The 19,909-nt window shown below is 41.9% G+C and overlaps 1 protein-coding gene across 2 annotated transcripts in view; it reads right to left on the reverse strand.

Moving 5' to 3' along the window:
* Positions 1-3,902: 3,902 nt before the first annotated feature.
* The window catches only part of SLTM (SAFB like transcription modulator), a 29,881-nt gene continuing 13,874 nt past the window's right edge, over positions 3,903-19,909 (reverse strand). Inside the window, exons 7-21 of one of the 2 annotated variants that reach the window (XM_067555950.1) lie at positions 18,542-19,010; positions 17,948-17,994; positions 15,709-15,827; positions 13,709-13,858; positions 13,508-13,617; positions 13,235-13,395; positions 12,744-12,835; positions 12,370-12,533; positions 11,054-11,234; positions 10,074-10,198; positions 8,617-8,787; positions 7,413-7,727; positions 6,806-6,947; positions 5,690-5,847; positions 3,903-4,137 (exon numbers count right to left, since the gene is read on the reverse strand). In XM_067555950.1, coding sequence (XP_067412051.1) covers positions 4,131-4,137; positions 5,690-5,847; positions 6,806-6,947; positions 7,413-7,727; positions 8,617-8,787; positions 10,074-10,198; positions 11,054-11,234; positions 12,370-12,533; positions 12,744-12,835; positions 13,235-13,395; positions 13,508-13,617; positions 13,709-13,858; positions 15,709-15,827; positions 17,948-17,994; positions 18,542-19,010 — 2,411 coding nt within the window. In that variant the 3' untranslated portion in view covers positions 3,903-4,130. Of the gene's footprint in view, positions 4,138-4,172; positions 5,238-5,689; positions 5,848-6,805; positions 6,948-7,412; positions 7,728-8,616; positions 8,788-10,073; positions 10,199-11,053; positions 11,235-12,369; positions 12,534-12,743; positions 12,836-13,234; positions 13,396-13,507; positions 13,618-13,708; positions 13,859-15,708; positions 15,828-17,947; positions 17,995-18,541; positions 19,011-19,909 lie in introns of those variants that run through there. The other variant, XM_067555949.1, reaches the window with a different exon arrangement.

Genomic DNA, 19,909 nt, shown 5'->3' on the forward strand with positions numbered 1-19,909 from the left:
CACTCCCGAGAACAAAGAAAACAAAAAAATGGATTTGTTCGGGAGGAAAGTCTATTCCACTGGGGCCTTGCAATTCCGAATTGCAAACCACCAGACATTGCTAGGCCGGTATAATTTCATTCTGTGGGGCTTCCTCAGGTGGTTTGCTGAGGCGTTGCCCCAGGAGTAGGCAGCAGACTTCACCACGGTCCTAGAAGAGGGGATCGCGGTGCTGGGGGAGGCACTACAAACTGCCAGTGACGCCGCTGACACCGTGAGCAGAGCTATGGCCTCTGCCATCGCCATGAGGCAGCGTTCGGGGCTGCAGTCTTCGGGGCTTTCTCAGGAGGTGCAGCAGTCAATACAGGACCTTCCATTTGATGGGTTGGCCCTGTTCTCCGACAAGACTGATGAAAAGCTGCATGGCCTCAAGGATTCACGGGCCACACTGAGTTCCTTGGGCCTCTACACCTCAGGCCTCGAGGCGCCAGTCACAGCCATAGCTGCAACCACCACCCAGGCCATGGCCTAGACCATTTCAGTCCCGTAGGGACAGAGATAGAAATAGGGGGTTTGGACAGCATAATAGGCCATTCGTCCTCAACCTCCCAGCAAAGGCCCCCCAAGGGACCAGGCAACAAGAACGGTGAATTTTGATGGTGCGCCTGTGGGTGGCACTCCTACTTTTCTCCCGGATCCATCCCGTCCCTTTCTTGACAGGCTAAAGCCCTTCTATGCAGAATGGGAAAATGTAACATCAGACCATTGGGTCCTCGGAATAGTTCTCCGAGGATATGCCCTACAGTTTACAGCCTTCCCACCAAACAACCCTCCCCACTCCGTTCCTCTTCAGGGACCCCTCTCACAAGCAGCTCCTCCTACAGGAGGTAAACACCCTCCTCGACTTGGGGGTGGTGGAAACGGTCCCGCCACACGAAATAGGGAGAGGATTCTATTCCAGATATTGCCTAAGGCCCATATTAGACCTACGCTGCCTAAACAAATTTATCAAGCAGCTCAGGTTCCACATGGTCTCCCTAGCCTCCGTTATCCCTGCTCTGGATCCAGGAGATTGGTATGCCGCCCTCAACTTGAAGGATGCATACTTCCCTGTACCTATCCTTTCCAGCTACAGGCGCTTCCTTCGGTTTATGGTAGCGGGGCCCGCTACCAGTTTACGGCCCTGCCCTTAGGCCTCTCGGCTGTCCCCAGAGTATTCACCAAGTGCATGGCGCTAGTGGCGGCCCACTTGAGGTGCAGGGGGTGTGTGCAGATTTCCCCTTACCTGGACGACTGGCTAATCAGGGGCAGGTCCAGGTCCCATCTACAGGATAGTGTGTCCCTCACCTGTGCCACATGCAACAAGTTGGGGCTCCTCAAACGAGCAGTTGACCCTAACCCTGGTGCAGCGCATAGTTTATTGGGGGCCACCCTGGACGCTTCTGAGGCCAGTGCCTTCCTCCAGCAATGTTGGTTTGAGGCTATGGCTGCGATTATCACCCAGCTGCACCGGTGCGCCACGAGGACAGCCAGGCACTGCATATAGGTGTTAGGGCAGATGGCAGCCAGCACATATGTGCCGAGCAGACACCCCTTGAACAGGGTGGTCATGGTTCTCCCGTCGGTCCTGGCCTCCCTGAACTGGTGGAGGACCCCGGGGGCAGTGTTGAGGGGTATCCCCTTCAGGCATCTGGCCCCGTCCGTGACCCTGGTCTCCAACGCCTCGGATGTGGGGTAGGGAGTCGATATCAGTGCCGACCTGGGCACTCAAGGGCTGTGGTCTGAGAAGGAGAAGCACCTCCATATCAATGTGAAAGAACTCAGGGCTGTCAGGCTGGCCAGCAACGTGTTCCTTAGGTTCCTGAAGGGCAAGGTGGGGCAGGTGCTGATGGACAATACTGCAGCCATGTTCTATAACAGGCAGGGGGGAGCGCTCCTCGGCCCTCTGCCAGGCGGCCATTCAACTGTGGGACTTCGCATTGAGGCATGACTTTCACTTGTCTGCCTCTCACCTCCCGGGGGTCAGGAACGAGGCAGACCGCCTCAACAAGTTGTTTTTACCCCACCACAACTGGTCATTGCACCCGGCGGTAGCGACTCATCTTCCGCAAGTGGGGTGTTCGCCAACTGGACTCATTCACGTCGTCCTAGAACAGGAAGTACCCGAGGTTTTGCTTGCTCCAGGGTCGCGAGCCGGGCTCCATATCCAACGTGTTCCTCATCAAGTGAAAAATCAAGAGGGACAGAGCGGACATGATACTCATTGCCCCAGCCTGGCCGAGGTAGCATTGGTACAGTATGCTGCTGGACCTGTCGATCGCCCGGCAGCGGCGCTCCCGAGACGACATGACCTGCTTTCCCTGGACTTCCTACACCTCACGGCCTGAAGAGACTGTGGCTAACGGAGGGAGAGAGAGCTTGCTCAGTGCAGGTCCAACAAATTCTGCTGGGCAGCAGAAAACCCTTCAACACAGGTCGTGTACCAGGCCAAGTGGAGGCGGTTTACCTGCTGGGCGGAGTCCCAGGGCATCCTGCCCAGCCTCTCTCCTATCCAAACAATCCTGGAGTACCTGCTCCAGCTGAAACTCCAGGGTTTGGTACTAGCCTCCCTGAAGGTCCACCTGACAGCTATCTCAGCTTTTCATCAGCTATTAGAAGGAAGATCCCTGTTCTCCCACCCCATCTCGGGCAGGTTCCTCAAGGGGGTGGAGAGGCTGTATCCACAGGTCTGTGACCCGGTGCCTCCCTGGGATCTTAACCTGGTCCTCTCCACGCTAATGGGGCCCCCCCTTTGAGCCCATGGCTTCATGCCTTCTGCTCGTCCTCTCATGGAAGGTAGCCTTCCTGGTGGCCATTACCTCCACCAGAAGGGTCTCCGCGATTAGAGCTTTGACCTCAGAGCACCCCTACACCGTATTCTTTAAGGAGAAGGTGCAGTTGAGACCTCACCCAGCCTTCCTGCCCAAGGTGGTCTCTGTTTCATTATAAATCAGGATATTTTCCTCCCCGTATTTTTCCCCCAAACTGTATGGTTCGGAGGAGGAGCAGAGGTGGCACTCGCTAGACGAGCCCTGGCCTACTACAATCGATAGGACAAGGCCCTTCCGGAAAACAACGCAGCTCTTAATCACAGTAGCGGACTGGATGAAAGGATCACCTGTCTCCACCCTGCGCATCTCCGCATGGATCACCTCCTGCATTAAGTGCTGCTATGAGCTGGCAAACATACCACCCCTAGGGATCATCACAGCGAACTCAACCAGAGCTCAGGCCCCATTGGCGGCCATCCTGGAACTGATGCCCCTGCAGGACATCTGCGACACCGCCACCTGATCATCAGTACACACCTTCACATCCCACTACGCCATCATCAAGCAGGCAAGAGAGGACGCGGGATTCGGCAGAGCCATGCTCCTACCCACCTCCAAGGTATTGCTTTTTAATTACCTATATTGGAATGGCTATGAGCAATCACTCGAAGTAGGAAAAACAAGGTTACTTAACCAGTAAATGTTGTTCTTTGAGATGTGTTGCTCATATCCATTCCACACCCATCCTCCATTCCCGCTGTTGGAGTTGGCAGAAAGAAGGGACTGAGGGGCCGTAGGGTCGGCAGTGCCTCATATACCGCGGCATGAGTGCGGCACTCCAGGGGCACTAGAGCTGACCCTACGGGGTCTGCTAAGGGGAAAAAAGTTCTGGGAACCCGTGCACGGTGGCATGCACTCACCTATATTGGAATGGATATGAGCAACACATCTTGAAGAAAACAGTTACTGGTAAGTAACCCTGCTTTTCAGATGGTACTTGTGATGGGAACCATGCCAGTAATGAGATAGAATAGTATTTACAGCTTCTATGTATTGGAGAAGCAAATTCCTCTTCAGACCCTGCTATCCAATTGCATTTTTTAATCACAAAGAAAAAAAAAATCCCCAACTATATAGTGTAATACTTTAATCAGGGCAAGCTTGTGAACGGAAGGCAAATCTTCAGCTTTACTCACTACAGCCTACTTTGTTTCTCCCACTTCTGGTTACCCTCATTTCTGAATTAGGAAGGCATGCAAGGATTAAATGTTAAGTGTAGAGCTTTGTTCCTTTGCAGACCTTCAAAAGTATCTTTAACTCTCCCCCCAGGCTGTCATGGAGTCAGAGGCTGAAAATAAAAATAAAAACAGACACACTTAGCGCTAGGGTTGAGATTCATCATAAGACCTATTATGGAAAAAAAGGGATCCCTCACATTCATGGAATTACAGTCAGGAAACTTTTCTTTAAATTGCTTGCATAGGAGCTGAATACACTAACTGATTTACATCTCAACTTGAAATCAAAGTTTTCTTCCACATATGAACTACTGAGTTCTACTAGTAGCAGTACACAAATTGTAGTCAGTGACTTGAACAAGCTGTTCTTTTTGATTATAACGAGGTCGTTTGGAGAGAGTTTTAGCAATCTAGATCACGGTATGTCCCCTTTGGTGTCTATTGCATGCATACAGGAACACAAGGGCTTGTGTTCAAAATGTGTCAGTTTTATTCTCTTTTGTTCCAGCAGACTGAAAGTTCCAGAAATTTACTAGGAACTATACAGAATATGAAGGTTTATTTCAAAAGAATACATTTGCAAGAATACACATAGATGCACTCAATGTAACAGTACCTTCTGCAAAAATAGGTTACATAATACCCAGAAATGCAAGGAACAACCTTATTCTCTACAAATTAGAAAGCAAGTTTTATAGCCTGAACAACCTTCAAAATGGAGGTTACTGTTGTGTATGTTTTGTTATAAGTAGCTAACTTTAAAGCGTGACACCACAGAGCTAATGCTGGTAAATTAAACTACTAGCACACAGCTGCAAACTATTCCTTTATATTTATACAATGTTAACAAATATTTTGGTTCCAATTTATTTTGCAGAGCTCTAGTGCCGCAGGGAAAATGCTTATCAAAGATACACAAAAACTATCCAAAATTACAACGCAACTATTAAAAATGCCTCCAAAATTGAGAGGAAAAGTAATCATGTTAAAATTAAAAAAAATTAAACAGGATTTCCAGACAAGACTTCCTGTTTGTATCTAATCATGTAAAGTTTAGAAGAGATTTCAATAAGTTATCTTGAAACCAAGCAGCAGTGGATCTTAGAATCTTCGTGGAGGTCCACCCTTAAACGGCTTAAATCCTGAGCCACTTCCCCTCTGCATGGAATTGCCTGTGATCTGTACAACTCTATTAATTGGTGAAGAGTTACTGGAAACAAAGGTTTTAAAAAGAAGTGTTAAAGTGTATTTTGAGTGGAAGTATTATGAGTTTGTCAACACGTGTGTGAATAGTACTAACGCTCATGGAACAAAACTGTGGAACCTCAGAAGAGGCTTGGTACAACATAATGAAAGCTTTCCTGACAAAGAGGAAGTTACACATTTTACAGCAGAATACACTGTTGCAGCTGAACATTGCTGCTATTGAATAACTTCGCTAGTAGCAGTGCAGGGAATACTCTGCACTGTTATGAAAATGATCCAGATTCATGACTAAGCCAGCTCAACTCATGGGAAAGATGAGTTTCATGTTGTGCAGCCGCAACCCCTTCAACCGATTAGCTGGTGTTGCCTGGTTCTCATCCAAAAAGACTATGGTCGCTATGAAGAGCTTTGAGAGCTCAACAGTGGGGAACCAAGGGAAAGGAGCGTTTTTTGTACCTTGTATGTGGAGACATCATGCCACCTCCTCCACGGCCATCTCCCATTCTCCTTGCATCATGATACCCACTTCCTTGAGAACTAGGTCCATGCCATTCTTTTCTTGGTCCAGTTTCACGACTATGGCGTTCAACAACATGTCTGTCTTCATTATAATGCTAGGAAAATATACAGCCATTTATAGCAAGTCTGAAAAGGTCGCATGGCTTAAACTACACTGATTGAGTATTTCCTTCAAGAAACTTAGACACTCATTTCATGCAATGACTTTGGATTCCATCCAATGTATTCATGATGGAATTTACCCATTTCTCAACTCAGTGTTTAAAAGGTAAATTCACCTTCAAATTAAACGATTAGATCTGATATTTGAGTCTGATCATCTTACTTGAAAATACCATTTTTTAAAAATGGTAATATAGGAATTCCTTTGTGAAGCTGTTTCTGTGCAGCTTCAATTTCTCAAAGTTGGCCTGATCCCAAGGACTGGGAATCAAGAAATCTGGATTCTACAGCCAGCTCTGACATTGACCTATTTTGTGACAGTGGATAGGTAACTTCACACCTGTACCAGTTTCCCACCTGGAGAACAGCAGCTATTCTTCCCTTTTTTGTCAAGCACTGTGAGTTAGGATAGTTAATTTTACCTGTAGATCTCAGAGAAAGAATAGAGTCTGAGAGGTTCTTTTTCAGTCACTGTCACACTAGCAAGATTGATTACTCACTACAGAAGTGCCAGCAAGGGCAGGTCAGAAATCTAATTGTTCTTGGGATTTTTGTTATTGTTAGCAAACACTTTAGACATGCTCAGCCCCCAGGGAAAAGGCTGCACTGTATTCCAGTTAACTACTCCCCCCAAATTGATGTGGTATCTATCATTGGTTCCAGCAGCTACATCCATTGTTTTGATCCACCTGAAGCACATTAGATCCCCAAGAGAAGAAATGGATCTCACTTTTTGGATATTTAATGGAGAGAAACATGTTACTTTTACCACAGCACAGCAAGATGGGAATGGTACTGCACAGCGGTATAATACTATGGGTATAGAGGTCATTTCAGTCTCCAACAATTTCAATCAACATTAAACAGTTATAGAGCAGTAAAGACACTTACCTGCCCTCCACTTCCTCTTTCTCCTATGACTCCCCGTTCTCCCTCTCTGCTTCCATAACCAGAAGCGCTGCTACGGCTACCAGGAGCAGCACTTCTCACATGTCCAGACACCTCTCTTCCCGATCTCTCTGGTCTCTCTCCTCTGTAAAAAAAAAATAACCTAGTCAGTCAAATTTTTCTTTTATTGGCACGAGCAGTAGCTAGTAACAACTTTGTGTCTAGGCTAGAGAGAGTTCAATTCTGTGTATTTTGGGTTCTCAATGACTTGCAAGTAACTTCCTAAGAAGCAATGTGTAGGTCTGAATACTTAACACCTCATCTCAAAAACTGCTAATAAAAATAGTCTGCATCCTAGATTCTCTCACAGAGCTACTTACCACACTGCTACTATACATGCCCCAGAAGGAGGACAGCAGAAAGCATGAATTAGCAATACAGACAAGGTTACGGCAGACGTTAACAGAACCCGAGTTCTAAACTTTGCCAATTTCTGGTTATCTAATGTTTTTGTTTTTAAGGCAAATTCTCAAGTTACACTGATGCTATGAATTGGTTTTGCTGGAATCACTATCAGTACAGCTTGGTTTAATAACCAGCAGACTATTACCTGGCATCCCGTTTGTCTGTGCTTATGCCTCCCTCATTCTTCCAATTAGTCTGTCTAGGTGGATTTGAACCAGTCTCTCTTGGATGACGACTATGTGATATTTCAGGCCTATCATGAATTATTACTGTTCTTCTCTCATCTCGGTCTCCTCGCACTTCTCGTCTGTCAGTATCTCGAAGTTCACTTCTTGGTTGTGGGGGTTCATTTCTTCTAGACTCACTGAAATTCTTAGGGTACCTCTCAAACCCAGGTTCCTCTCTTCGCGCTGTCGGGCGCGTCTTTTTTCCTTCACTCTGATTTACAAAGCGTTCTCGCCTGTAGAAATTGGAGGGCAGAAAAAGTTATTTGCCCAGTCCACTAACTATTCTACAACCAATCTCCCTCCACTTCTACAAACATGGACTGGTGGATAAAAGATTCTAGACTTCTTTCCCCTGCTTGTTTTATGATCATATATCTCCACTTTTCCCATTCTGACTGCAGGAACCATACTTGCTGACTTCTAGGACACCAGCTGTTTCCTTACGTAGTTCAGTCAATTTAGTAGCTACGTATATACAATGACCAAAATGTGAACATCTACATTTATTGTAATGGTATAAAACTATTACAAGGTTCAACTCACAGCAGGCTGCAGAACACAATTTCTATAATGAGAACACACTTCAGAAACTCCTTTCCAGGACTATGAAACGGGGTGAATAAACCACAGATCCAACAGAAAGGGTAGGAAATTTGTCTATATAAAGTTTAATCAAAAAGTTTGAAAAAGGCTGCTTGGGCAGATGTTGCCATTTAGCCACAATTGTACATCAATGTCCTATCTAGACTACTGTGAAAATGTAGCTCTATTCTTCTTAGCAGATGTGCAATGTGCCTCAGGGTGGCACGTAACCAGGATTCGTCACTGAATTTGGTCTGCTCATTGGATCATTAGTTTCCCTGGCTTGGGCCGATTACTGATAGAGAGTGCAACGTGAACACTGATCCATGCCTCCCCATAGCTCTACTGGCCTACCATGAATAGTGGAGACACTTCAGCATTTAAAAAAAAAAAAAAAAAAAGACTGAACACCAACATCAAGCCTTAAAGACTACTTCCCCCAGTACCTGGCTTAAGGATTCATGGGCAGAAACTTCAAAGACTATCATGGGTCTCAAGCAGGTCTTCCGTGACTCTTAAAAATATTGTCTGCAAACATACCTTTCAAAAGAGGATGATGGCACTGATGAACCCTCTGGGTATCGCCCCCTCTCTCTGTGGTCAAAGTCATTAAACCTATTCTGCTGACGACTGTAGTCAGATCCATGACTAAAGCGTGCATCTGTATCCAAGGACAGCTTTTTATTCTCATTCCAATAGGGATCATCTCGCCTTTTAAAAAAAACAAAAACAAAAAACAAAAAAAAACCACATTTTTAATGAATACTTTACAGCAAGTTGTACAATAGTAAAAATGTGTAAGAGAGATAAAAAGTTGTCTTCAAAGTGAGTCTGTCCATTATTTAGTCTTCAAGAAATTTCCAGCTCTTGTAACAATGCTTAGAAATGATAATTTGTTCCAGTTTTCCATTACTTAATTTGATAAATGCATGACTTTGTTCATTCCTTTTTAATGAAAATCATTTTAGAAAAAAAAATCTAGACCATAATAGCAGTTTCCATTTTACCTCAGACTGCTTGAAGTAGACAAATATTCTTGGTACTAAAATACTATCTGTACAAATATCCAAGACTACCAGTAAGGACACACTGTTTGATTTCTGCACAGGGTAGAAACTATGGATAGTGAACACCAGAAGAACTTAAGGTAAGTTTTGTCTTCCAAACAAAATTACAAGAGCTAACATAGAGACATGTGGAGGACAACAGTAGCCAGAATGCCCCGTTACTCTGAGTGTTGGAGACATTATGTCATAGAACTATGAACTGATCAGATTGTCTATTTGAGGCTCTCTAAAGTAAGGTTGCGTGTTAATAAGTGTGCTATTAACAGCCTTGAAAACTGAAGTCCAGTTTCCCATTAAATACATACACCACTTATGGCAGCAGCCATATTTTGACTCATGTGGCAGTCATGACCACTTCGAGGAATGGTTTAGTATAGGTGATTCAAGCCTTGTTGAAAATACTAACGATGCCAATTGTAAGAGTTATCATCAGACAAGTAGTCTAGTGTAACGAAGACAATTCATGTCACTGAGTTGAATATTTGTCAGCAGCTTCTATCACTGAACTGGGAAGGAACAGATACAGCAACCTAGAAGCTAAAGGCTCTGTATTGCAGTACTGATTCACTGAGCCATCCAGCTCTAAGGATTTGAAGTTTTAAAACCAAGAGGCGGCAGCTGGAAACTTCCACAACTGTTTAAAATCAGGACAGTAAAATAGCGTGCACACAAGTTAAACCCTTGTTGGGCCATGAGAACTCTATCATATGATGCTTCCCTCCCGACTACAAGAACTGTCTCTCCCCAGAGTAACAATACACTCATTTAGGCATATTAGGCCCCAGCAAGTAGGTCAGAAGCAGTGAATATGCAGTTATGATGGCAAGTGTTGAATCCTAGCCAACCAAGTGTTCTCTGCATGAGACCACTTAACAAAAAGCAGAGGTTGTTTGGTAGCAGGAGCAATAGAGGACCTGGAAAATACACTACCTGTGATCTACATCACGTGGACGTTTCAAAGAGTTCCTTTTTTCCTGTTCGTAACGAAGCTGCTGCTGCTGGCGACGAAGCTCCTCCCTTTCCCGAGCGATACGCTCTGCTTCTTTGCGACGCTCCTAACAAAAAGGAAAAAAAAGAAAAAGAGGATTACATAATGAACCTATTAACTTTGTACTAGAGGCAAACAACAGTTGCCAGGGATACAGAATTAATTCCCAACAAACACAGATAAAATTCGGTTTCTGTACTAAGGCTATGTTCAGACTGACGGTGGCAAAAATCGCCGCTGCCAGATTGATCTTTCTTGATTGATTGAGCGGTCAGTGAGACCCGCTCAAAATTGATCAGGAAGTCGACTGAGTAAGTCCACCCCTTCAAGTAGCGTAGCGCTGAGTCTGCGCAGTGAGAACAGCGCAGAAGGGAAGCAGAGCAGTCGATGTCAGTTACGCAAACTACTCTGCGTAAATCACGCGGTAAGTGTGAACCAGCCCTAATACTGGAGAAACGTGCAGTAACAAAGACATTAGTCATAACTCACTATGTAATGAAGCAGAGCCAAAGGACCTTTGATATGCCATCTCATTACACACTTCTAATACCAATATGCTCTGAAAGGCATTTCATTTTCTGTTTGCAGTAAATTCAGTTACAGATTTAAGTTAGATTAACATAGCCAACAGAATTCTTTAGGCGCTTGATTGTGCACATCCACTGAGATCTAGACAACTCTCCATATATGCTACTGAACAGCCAGAGGGAAAGCTCACTACTGAACTGTGTACAGTTATATAGATTACACATAAGTAACAGGTTCCTTAGTTTGTGCTTTATTGCATTTTCATACTTTGTGGACTGCAGGTTCATTCGATTAAGTTTATTTTCTGCTTAAGAATCACAGCAAATAAAATGGAAAGGATTAAGTACAGCATCGTAATGATGTAATACTGCCTTTTGTGCAGACTGGCCTGTACCTGTTCAATACGAATTCGTTCTCTTTCCAAGCGCTCTCGTTCCATTCTTTCCCTCTCCAGTTTTTGTCTTTCAATCTCCAGTCGTTCTCTTTCCCTCTGCAAGCGCTCACGTTCTTCACGTTCACGTATGATTCGAATGCGTTCTCTCTCACGGCGCTCTCTCTCAGCGAGTTCTCTTCGCCTAGAACATTATTAATTTTAAAATTATGGCTTACAGGAGTTGCTTATTTAAAACTGCTTTCTCCTGTATAATACTACCACAGTATAGTCAGCAGGTGTTCAAACTGAAAGATGTGGTTGTGGGCAGGGTCGGTCCCCATCCTCCCTTACAACCCAATTGGGTGATCTGTACTGCATACCAAAAAGTCCATTTATTTAAGTGATCATCTGAGGTGCATGTAGATTGGATGTTGATCGAATAGGGAGCAGGTGTGTTACTGTATTTTTAATTGGCACCTGGTCTGATGCTATGGTCTGCATTTTCAATCTGCCAGGACAACAGCCTAGCAAAGGTATATATAAGGTGAGAATTAGATTCTTTGCTGTGTACAGCCTGTGTCAGCTTCAGCAGAGCTAGATAACCATCATCAGGGAGCCAATTACTGCTCCCCCAATTCTGACTTACAATAGCTGGGCCACATGCCAACGTGCAGCGGTCACACTAACAGTTCCCTACCCTCACACTAGGCTGCAGTGAGGGAGATGTAGAGCTGATACATCAGGCTCTGACACCTGCTGGAAATTCCCACCACCACAGCAATCCTGGCAGGTAACTCACGGGTTGTTTCTGCTCCCCTTGCAGAGCTTGACCCACATAGAGAGCAGAACAGGGGAGAGTATCTGTGCAGCTTCACAGACAGACTGACGAATGGGAGGCAAAACAAACAATCCCATATCATGCCCCATTGCCACGAAGATGCAAGTTAGTACTTATTGAATTAACCATTTCTAGTCACATCTATTACAGTAACCTGGACTAAAGAGGTCAGTAGTTTAAAGAAATAGATCAATCTCATGTAAGAGCTGACATACTACAGACCGTTATGGAATACATACCCGTTATTCTATCCTATGGACACATTTTCTATAACTGCTGTAACCTTCAGAGGATACGGGGGAAGGGTTAAATGAAACTTTTTGCACCAAATTTGGTCTCTAGATATGTGACTGAAGTGTTTTCATACTAATTTGACATGTGAACATGGTATTTGAGGAAAAAGCTTGTGATCAAATGTATTATAATTGGATTTCTAAGAGAAATGTTTACCCAATTAAGTCTTAAAGTAGTCTTAGCGGAAACAAGAATTTATCACTACCTTCGGAGCTCAACTGCTCGACGTATTCGTTCTAATCGAACCATGTGCTCCCGCATTCTTTGTTCCTTCATTTTCTCAAAAGGCAAGATATCTTTTCTACCTCTGTACTCCCTGAATTTCATTTTATCTTGAATGAAACGCTCTTTGTTCCTTAACACCGGTGGCTGTAGAAAGAAATTCCAGTTATTTCAAAAGTCACATAGGTCTAGAAAGCTTTCTGTATGCTATGCTAGTTTACAATATATCAACCTCAAGAATATTCTGAAGCTAACTATCTGCAGACAGTTACTTGCTTATTCATTGGAGATACGGTGGTTAAGAAAGTAGTGTGGAGACAGACAAGGATTGTGTTTCAAGTTGAGAGAGATACTTACTTTATCAAACCTTCCCCTTCTCACTGTCCTAGTGTGACCTTGGTCTCCTTTTGTTTGGTCTAGAACTACCATCTGACCTGGACTTTTTCCACCTAAGAAAAATGATGGTAACACAAGCATGAGTCTAAAGATGGTCTTGATTTAATATTACAATTACAAATGAAAATAACCACATTCAATGATGAAAATCAACTGCCTGCTCTGAAAAGTTTACTTGCTAAAATGAAAGTTGAGTCTTAACCGATATGACTCTCTATGATAGGACAGGTATGTCAATACATATCTGTGTAAATTAAAAGTAATACAAACTACTAGATTTTTGTATGACAGCACTGGAATGACTTTCTTACTTAATGATGACAGCGCTGGTACTAGAGATTTTAAGGAAACAAGGGTTTAGGGTTTATATGCAGTGGCATATTGAGTATTATCTGCTGCTCTAAAAGCAAATGAAAAGATGAAAACAGAGGCAAAAAAGTTATATTGCATACTTATTCGTTTCTTTTCTTCAGCTTTTTTAGTGGATTCTTGATTAGGGCCACTTGATCCATTATCATTCTTCTCATCTTTACCTTCAGTTTTCTTAGCTTCTTTACTTTCTTTTTTCTCAGATTTGTCAGATTTCTTTTCCTCTTTTTTGGCTGACTGAGTTCTTGTTAAAAGGGACATAAAAAAAGGTGAGAAAGGTTCAGTTATATAGTTTCAGCACACGTCATTATGTGTGGACAGTTCATTAAACAATAAGATGCAAAATAAGCTCTTACTTGCTCGTTTTATCACTTGATGCAGTCTTCTTATCCCCCATGTTTCTACCAGAGCCAGACTTCTCATCAATTTCTTTCTTCAGCTCTTTCTTGGAAGGATCACCTTTTACCTATGTTTTTTTTTAAGAAAGGTAAATTTAGTAGTATATGACCCCACAAACAAATAATCCTTCTTAGGTAAGGAGTATATATTAAACTTACTTTCTCAACAGAAATTTGTTGTCCATGCAGCTCTGTGCGATGGAGGTGTGCAATACATCTAGCCACCTCCGTACTGGAAGACATGGTTACAATGCCATAACACTTTGCTCCAGGGCTTCGTGCATTTGTGACCACCTTTGCACTAAGGACCTAAAAAAACATTTAAAAAATAAAGCTTTACATTCTGGATGCAGCTGTTATATACTCTCTATTCTTATGGAAAATTCTCACTAACAGTAAAATTTTGTGAAGTCTTAAATATGTTACCCCAACTCTCAGATTAATCACACTAAGTTGCATACCTGCTCAAAAGTAGAACACACACACGTTTTAAAAGTCTTATGAAATAGAAGAATAAAATTAGTACTTATCCACTAAAACAACCTCTTGTTAAAACTTCACCACACTGTTTACGTCTGTTAGATGCACAAATGAACCACCACCAACTTATAGTGGCAAAACACTCCATGCAGCAATCCACTCCACAAGTAAATATGGAGATGGTAACTTCTTCAAAAATCAATACCAGACTGTCACGTAATTACAGTAGTGTGCGCCTCTTTCTGAGTGGATATAATTGAGCAGGGTGCCACCTCTCGCTCCCAGTTAGGTCCAACTTGCTACAACTACATAAATGCTGGGGCATCGTTTCTGGATTCTGCAGCACTGAGGCAGAAGACTTCCATTTATTGGAGATGCTGCATAAATTCCAGTTTAAACATGCAGTATTGTGGCCTGTTTTTATTTACTTTTATTTACACTGTTCTCAAATTCAATTTTCAATAGGCTGTAAATTTATGTATTTTTACACTAAAGGAAGTCTGCACTGTGGAAAGAGAAAAGGACAGAGCTGAAGGGCTCACTACTTGAATAGGAACATTTAGAGATGTTCACATCTGAGGTGGTGCGATATAATTTAGGCCTGTGCAATATACACATCAGCTACATGTTTTAGAATAACCAACAGTGAAATATAGTGTTCATATGCAATTTATATCTACAGGTTTCTGGTTCTAATAACCCAGTGAGATGTAATTGTACAATCCTGAGCTTGTTTCAGGAGGTCTGCAAACTGAGGAAGACACAAAGAGTTTCTGAAGACTGAACAGATGCAACTATAAGACAAAAATATTTAAATGAAGGTTTAGATTCTGTGGCAAACTGCATAGCTGCAGAATCCATGAAGTCCTGGGGTTAAGTCAACATACCAAGCCTAGTAAACAAACCTGTGTAAACAGTTTTATGGATTTTAAAAAGTTGTATTACAAAGATGAAAAACTAATTCAAATTACCAGTTAATACCTAGACCACTGTCAACTTTTGTAGGATGCCCCAATCCAAAACTGTGTAAAATGAGCTTAGAAAAACAGAGCTGTCTGTTTATGTTAAGGTGTTTAAGGTGAAAGGCTGTGTGGATGCTTATTTCAATCTGAGAGGCTTCTCCATTTAGCTTAGAATAGACATAAGCCACTCAGACCAAAAAAAGTCCAGTCTTTTGCGCTATTCTAATCACTATTCAGAAGAAGAAAAAAGACCTATGAACAAGTCTGATGATTTATACAGTTCAGCTCCTCCTTAATCCCGACCTAAAGAGGTCATTTTAAGTTGTGATACAAAGCCTTTCCATTTGATCACTACAGACTATGGTATAGCCAGACAGACAGACATAGGCCACTGTCAGTTTAGAAAAGGAGGGACAAGACTTCTCTCTCATATTATATATATAGATATAGATTAGATTAGATATATAGGCAGTAACTCAATACCCCCACCTCCCCTGGACTCTCAGAAGCTACTCCAATAAAAGAACTTCCCCCTTCACTCCCAAGGTACTCCTGCATGGATACACTTATTCTGACTGCAGCTCTTGATGTTAAAGTTATGTAATTTAGGTTTTATACTGGTCAGTCAATCATATCTGGTCTTAGATCAAGTCATGTTAAAACATAGGAGTTTGTCAGTTCAAGTTCTTTCAATCCAAATACCGAACATAAAAATACCTTTCCATATTTGCCAAAGAGATTTTTCAAGTCAGCAGCTTTCGTGTTGGAAGAGAGTCCACTAACCCATAGGTTTCTAGTTGAACTTCCACTGCTACCACTAACACTGCTTGCACTTCCTGGAACAAGTTTCACAAACAGAACATTCAGTTACTAAAACGTGGTCTAACGTTACCATGAGTAAAGTTGTTGCCTCAATTCATGCTTTCAGAAAAAGGACCATTAGTTCATATAATCTGACCTCCTGTATAATACATACCACAGAATTTCATCCAGTTACCTCTGTATTTAGTCTAATAACTTGAGACTAAAACTTATCTTCCAGAAAGGCATCCAGTCTTCATCAAGAATATATCATCACTTCCCTTGGTCGTTTGTTCCAATGGCTAATCACCCTGTTAAAAATGTGTGCCTTATTTCTAATTTGATTTTGGCTGGCTTTAATTTCCGGCCATTGGTTATCCATGTCTCTGCTAACTTAAAGAGCCATTTAGTACCAGTATTGTCTTTTCCTGAAGGTACTTATAAAGCACTGCAAAGTCATCTCAATCCCTTTTTGTTAAAAGTTAAAGGCAACTGAGCTCTTTAAAGTCTCTCACTGTAAAGCATTTTTTCTCAAGCTTCATATAATTTTTGTGGGTTTTTTGCACCCCCTCCAATTTTTCAACATCTTTTAAAATGTTGACATTATTAGAACTGGATCCAGTATTCCAGTACTCACCAATGCCATAATGACAGGCAAGCTCTCCTACCTACTCACTACTCCCCTTTATACATCTAAGGATCACATGAGCTCTTTTTGCTGGAGCATTGCACTGGGAGCTTGTGTAGAGTTGCTTATCCACCATGACCCATAAATCTTTCAGAATCACTGGTTTTCAAGATACTGTAGGAACATACCTAGATGTATGACCTTGCAGTATTGAAACAGGGTCCTAGGCATACATGTAGGCAATGCCAAAAGTACCAAAATTGGAACTTCCAACCCAACCAACTATTTATTCTAAAAACTGACTTGCTATCCTCCTACTGGAGGGTGTATAGTCCTTTCCCATGTCATTTAGAGATGAGACTGCTCTTTCTGTACTGGGCCTCAGTAATAACAGAGAAAATTTGAACAATATCACTGACTGTAATACTGAAGTGTACTATATCTAAAAATACTAGATGGGGAATTATGAACACCTAATGCTTAGAACCTCCTTTTACATAGTGTACTGCATGCAAATCCAGAAGAAGGCAAATGTCCACGTGTTTTAAGATACCACTGAAAATCTTTTAGTTGTCATCTTATGCTTTAGTTGTAACAAAATAGACTTGCTGTATCCTAGTTATTAAAATGTTATTTGAATTTATGCATGAAGTTAAACATGCAAAGAAAACATAATGAACATGTATCTACAATACTAAGAAAGTGACAATTTCATGTTGAACACGTGAAGTGTTTTTCTGAAGACCAATTCCATTTGCTGGATAGCATTCTGTTTAGTTCCAAAGAAAATGTTTTGTGATGGGGACAAGAATTTCATGCCTGACAATTTAAGGACTTTGGTGAGAATCACAGCGAGGGGCCATATCAGTGTTTAGAACAAATAAACTAACATTTTAGACTTGGAGAGCAATTGGTTACATTACTCTGCTCACCAACTATATTCTATGTAATTTTTGTAACAACAGATACAGCAAACACAAATGGAATTTCCCTGCCAGAACAGTAGCTAAAAGGAGTTATGACTCTGCTAACTAGATAATAAACAAATGCCGGTAACTGGCATTGCTGCTGGTACAGCTACTAAGTGGACAGCTTCCATTTTTTAAAAAGGGTAACAATGCAATGCCAGGAGAATTTCTATAAACATGAAATTTAAGAGAAAGGCTTAGAGTATTATATATCAGCCCACAGGGCACTGACTAATTTTAGGTTGTGCATCTGAAGTACTTATTCTTATGGCAAGGAAGACATAACAGGTTAAGAGATGTTCTGTGGTAGACTCAGAGAATCATAGAATATTAGAGTTGGAAGGGACCTCAGGAGGTCATCTAGTCCAACCCCCTGCTCAAAGCAGGACTAACTTCAGCTAACTTAGCTTTTGGTCACCTCCTGGATTGATTCCCAAGCTTCACGTAAAGTAAAAGAGGTGGCTATCCAATGACTACGAATATAGTTTTACAGTATTCTATGCTGAAATCACAAGATGCAGCAATATAAAACTAAGTACTACAGTAGGAGATAAATTACCTTTATCATCCTTTGTTGTTTTGCTGTCTTTGGATTCCTTAGCAGAGCTGGAGAAGCAAATCATCAGAAGAACATTGAAAACACAGAATTTATTAGATATTGCATTTTACACTACTACTAACAGGCAAGTTAACATTTCAAAAAGGGGTGGACTGGGTTATATTTGAACAAAATGATTCCCTTATGGATTCTTGCACTGATTTTCCCCAAGATGCCTGAAGATCTAGATTTTCTGACAATTCTATTCAGTGGATATATGGCATTCTTCTCCAGATTTCAGGACGGGGACTTGACTTCATTTTGTGTTCTTAGAACTGATAGCTGTTCATTACCATCACCACAAGGATACTTAAACTTGTCAATTTGAAAAAAAAAAATAAATGCTGACAATTCGACAATGCAATCAGTAGGACACAGTGTCTATACGAAGATCTTGAATTTTTAAAAAATAACTTATGGCGGTCAAAAAAAAAATCTATAGGCAGGAGCATAAGATATTAATTATAAGATGCTTGCTGCTACCCCCTTAATGTAGAGTGATCTTACTGAATGCTGGTACTCAGTATCGTAAAGAACTGACATAGAAAAACAAACCTCTTTGCTTGACCAGAGGCCCCAGCAGACGAGGGACCTTTCTTCAAAGTATCCTTTTCTTTGTCTCCAGATTCTGCTTTCTTTGAACTTTCTCTGGCTTCCTTCTTGACTGGATCACCCTTCACGCAGTCTTCCTTCTTACCATCTTTATGGTTCTCAGTCATCTCATAATCCTTGTTTTCCTTCTCCAGGCTCTGTGCAATGGTGTCCTGCCCATCTTTTGGCTTACTTGCTTCAGAATCTGTAATTTTCACATTTTTACCTGTTTCTAGGAGGTCATCACCATCAAAATCCAGAGTGATGGCATCTTCAGCCTGGATTGTAACCGATATGTTATCATCCTCAGCTTCTTTCACAGATGTGTTAGCTTCCATCTCTTCATGAGCCGTATGATCAGCCTCAGCTAGGCTTTCTTCTGAAGGCAGAGATTTAGATACTTCTTGTGAACCATCACCAGAACCTGCTTTATCTAAGAGGATTTAATAGGAATAAATATGGCAAAACAAGAAGTTTAAACAATTTCATATGCATAAGCTAGAATAGGACCTAGAAAATACAAAGCCAGTTATTAGCACTGATGGAAGGTTAGGGAAAAAACAAGCTGTATTAACATATAAATAAATCCTTTACCCAGGATCACTTATTTGCCATAGCAAAATACATTTTCTAAAGACAAATACCAACAAACATTAGGAGTCAGAGAATGGTTCCATCCTGCAGATACAGTTTTTCATAGCAAGTATCCATTTTCCACGTTAGGTGTTAATATGCCATAAAGAAAGGCTTTCTTCAGATGCTTGCAGTTTGATTCAATCAATGTTTGAAAACTTCCTGGTTGTAAGACAACCTTCCAAAATCCTTAATTACAGCTGGGGAGTCTAAGTCAGTCTTCAACACTATTTCAAGGTTCTGTCTTGATCCTCCTTTCTGAACAGCTGTTTGGCAGTCAAGATAGCTGTACAACTCTAAAGTTCCCACTTCGGTTTCTGCAGTAAAGTTCGTTGCAAACTGGTTTTCAGTCTTCATCCACTTTGCAGATTTTCAGTATTCATTCTCAGTCCCATAATTAGTATCGTCAACAATATTCTTGCATTCACACAAAACAGAAGCTTCAGCCATAGGGTCCCTTGTAAACAGTGAATCTGTAGTCTTCTGTAACTTCAATACTGTCCATCTTGCGTAAAGTGAAAGTGCTCCATGTCCTTTCTAGTCCACAATACGTAGAATCCTTTGACTTCTCTCTAGAAAGTCTCTGGTTGGTCAGATGTGTCACATTGCTTCCATAGTGTCAGTAAGTAGGATGGCTTTTTAAAAACAAAAACAGCTGTTTAGACTCCTCCATGTTTCTGAAAGCTTCTTTTACCAAAC

Source organism: Emydura macquarii, unplaced genomic scaffold (genome assembly GCF_026122565.2).
Source record: "Emydura macquarii macquarii isolate MOO-44397 ecotype Brisbane River unplaced genomic scaffold, CSIRO-AGI_Emac_v2 contig_1644, whole genome shotgun sequence".
In the NCBI taxonomy this organism is placed as follows: Eukaryota; Metazoa; Chordata; order Testudines; family Chelidae; genus Emydura; species Emydura macquarii.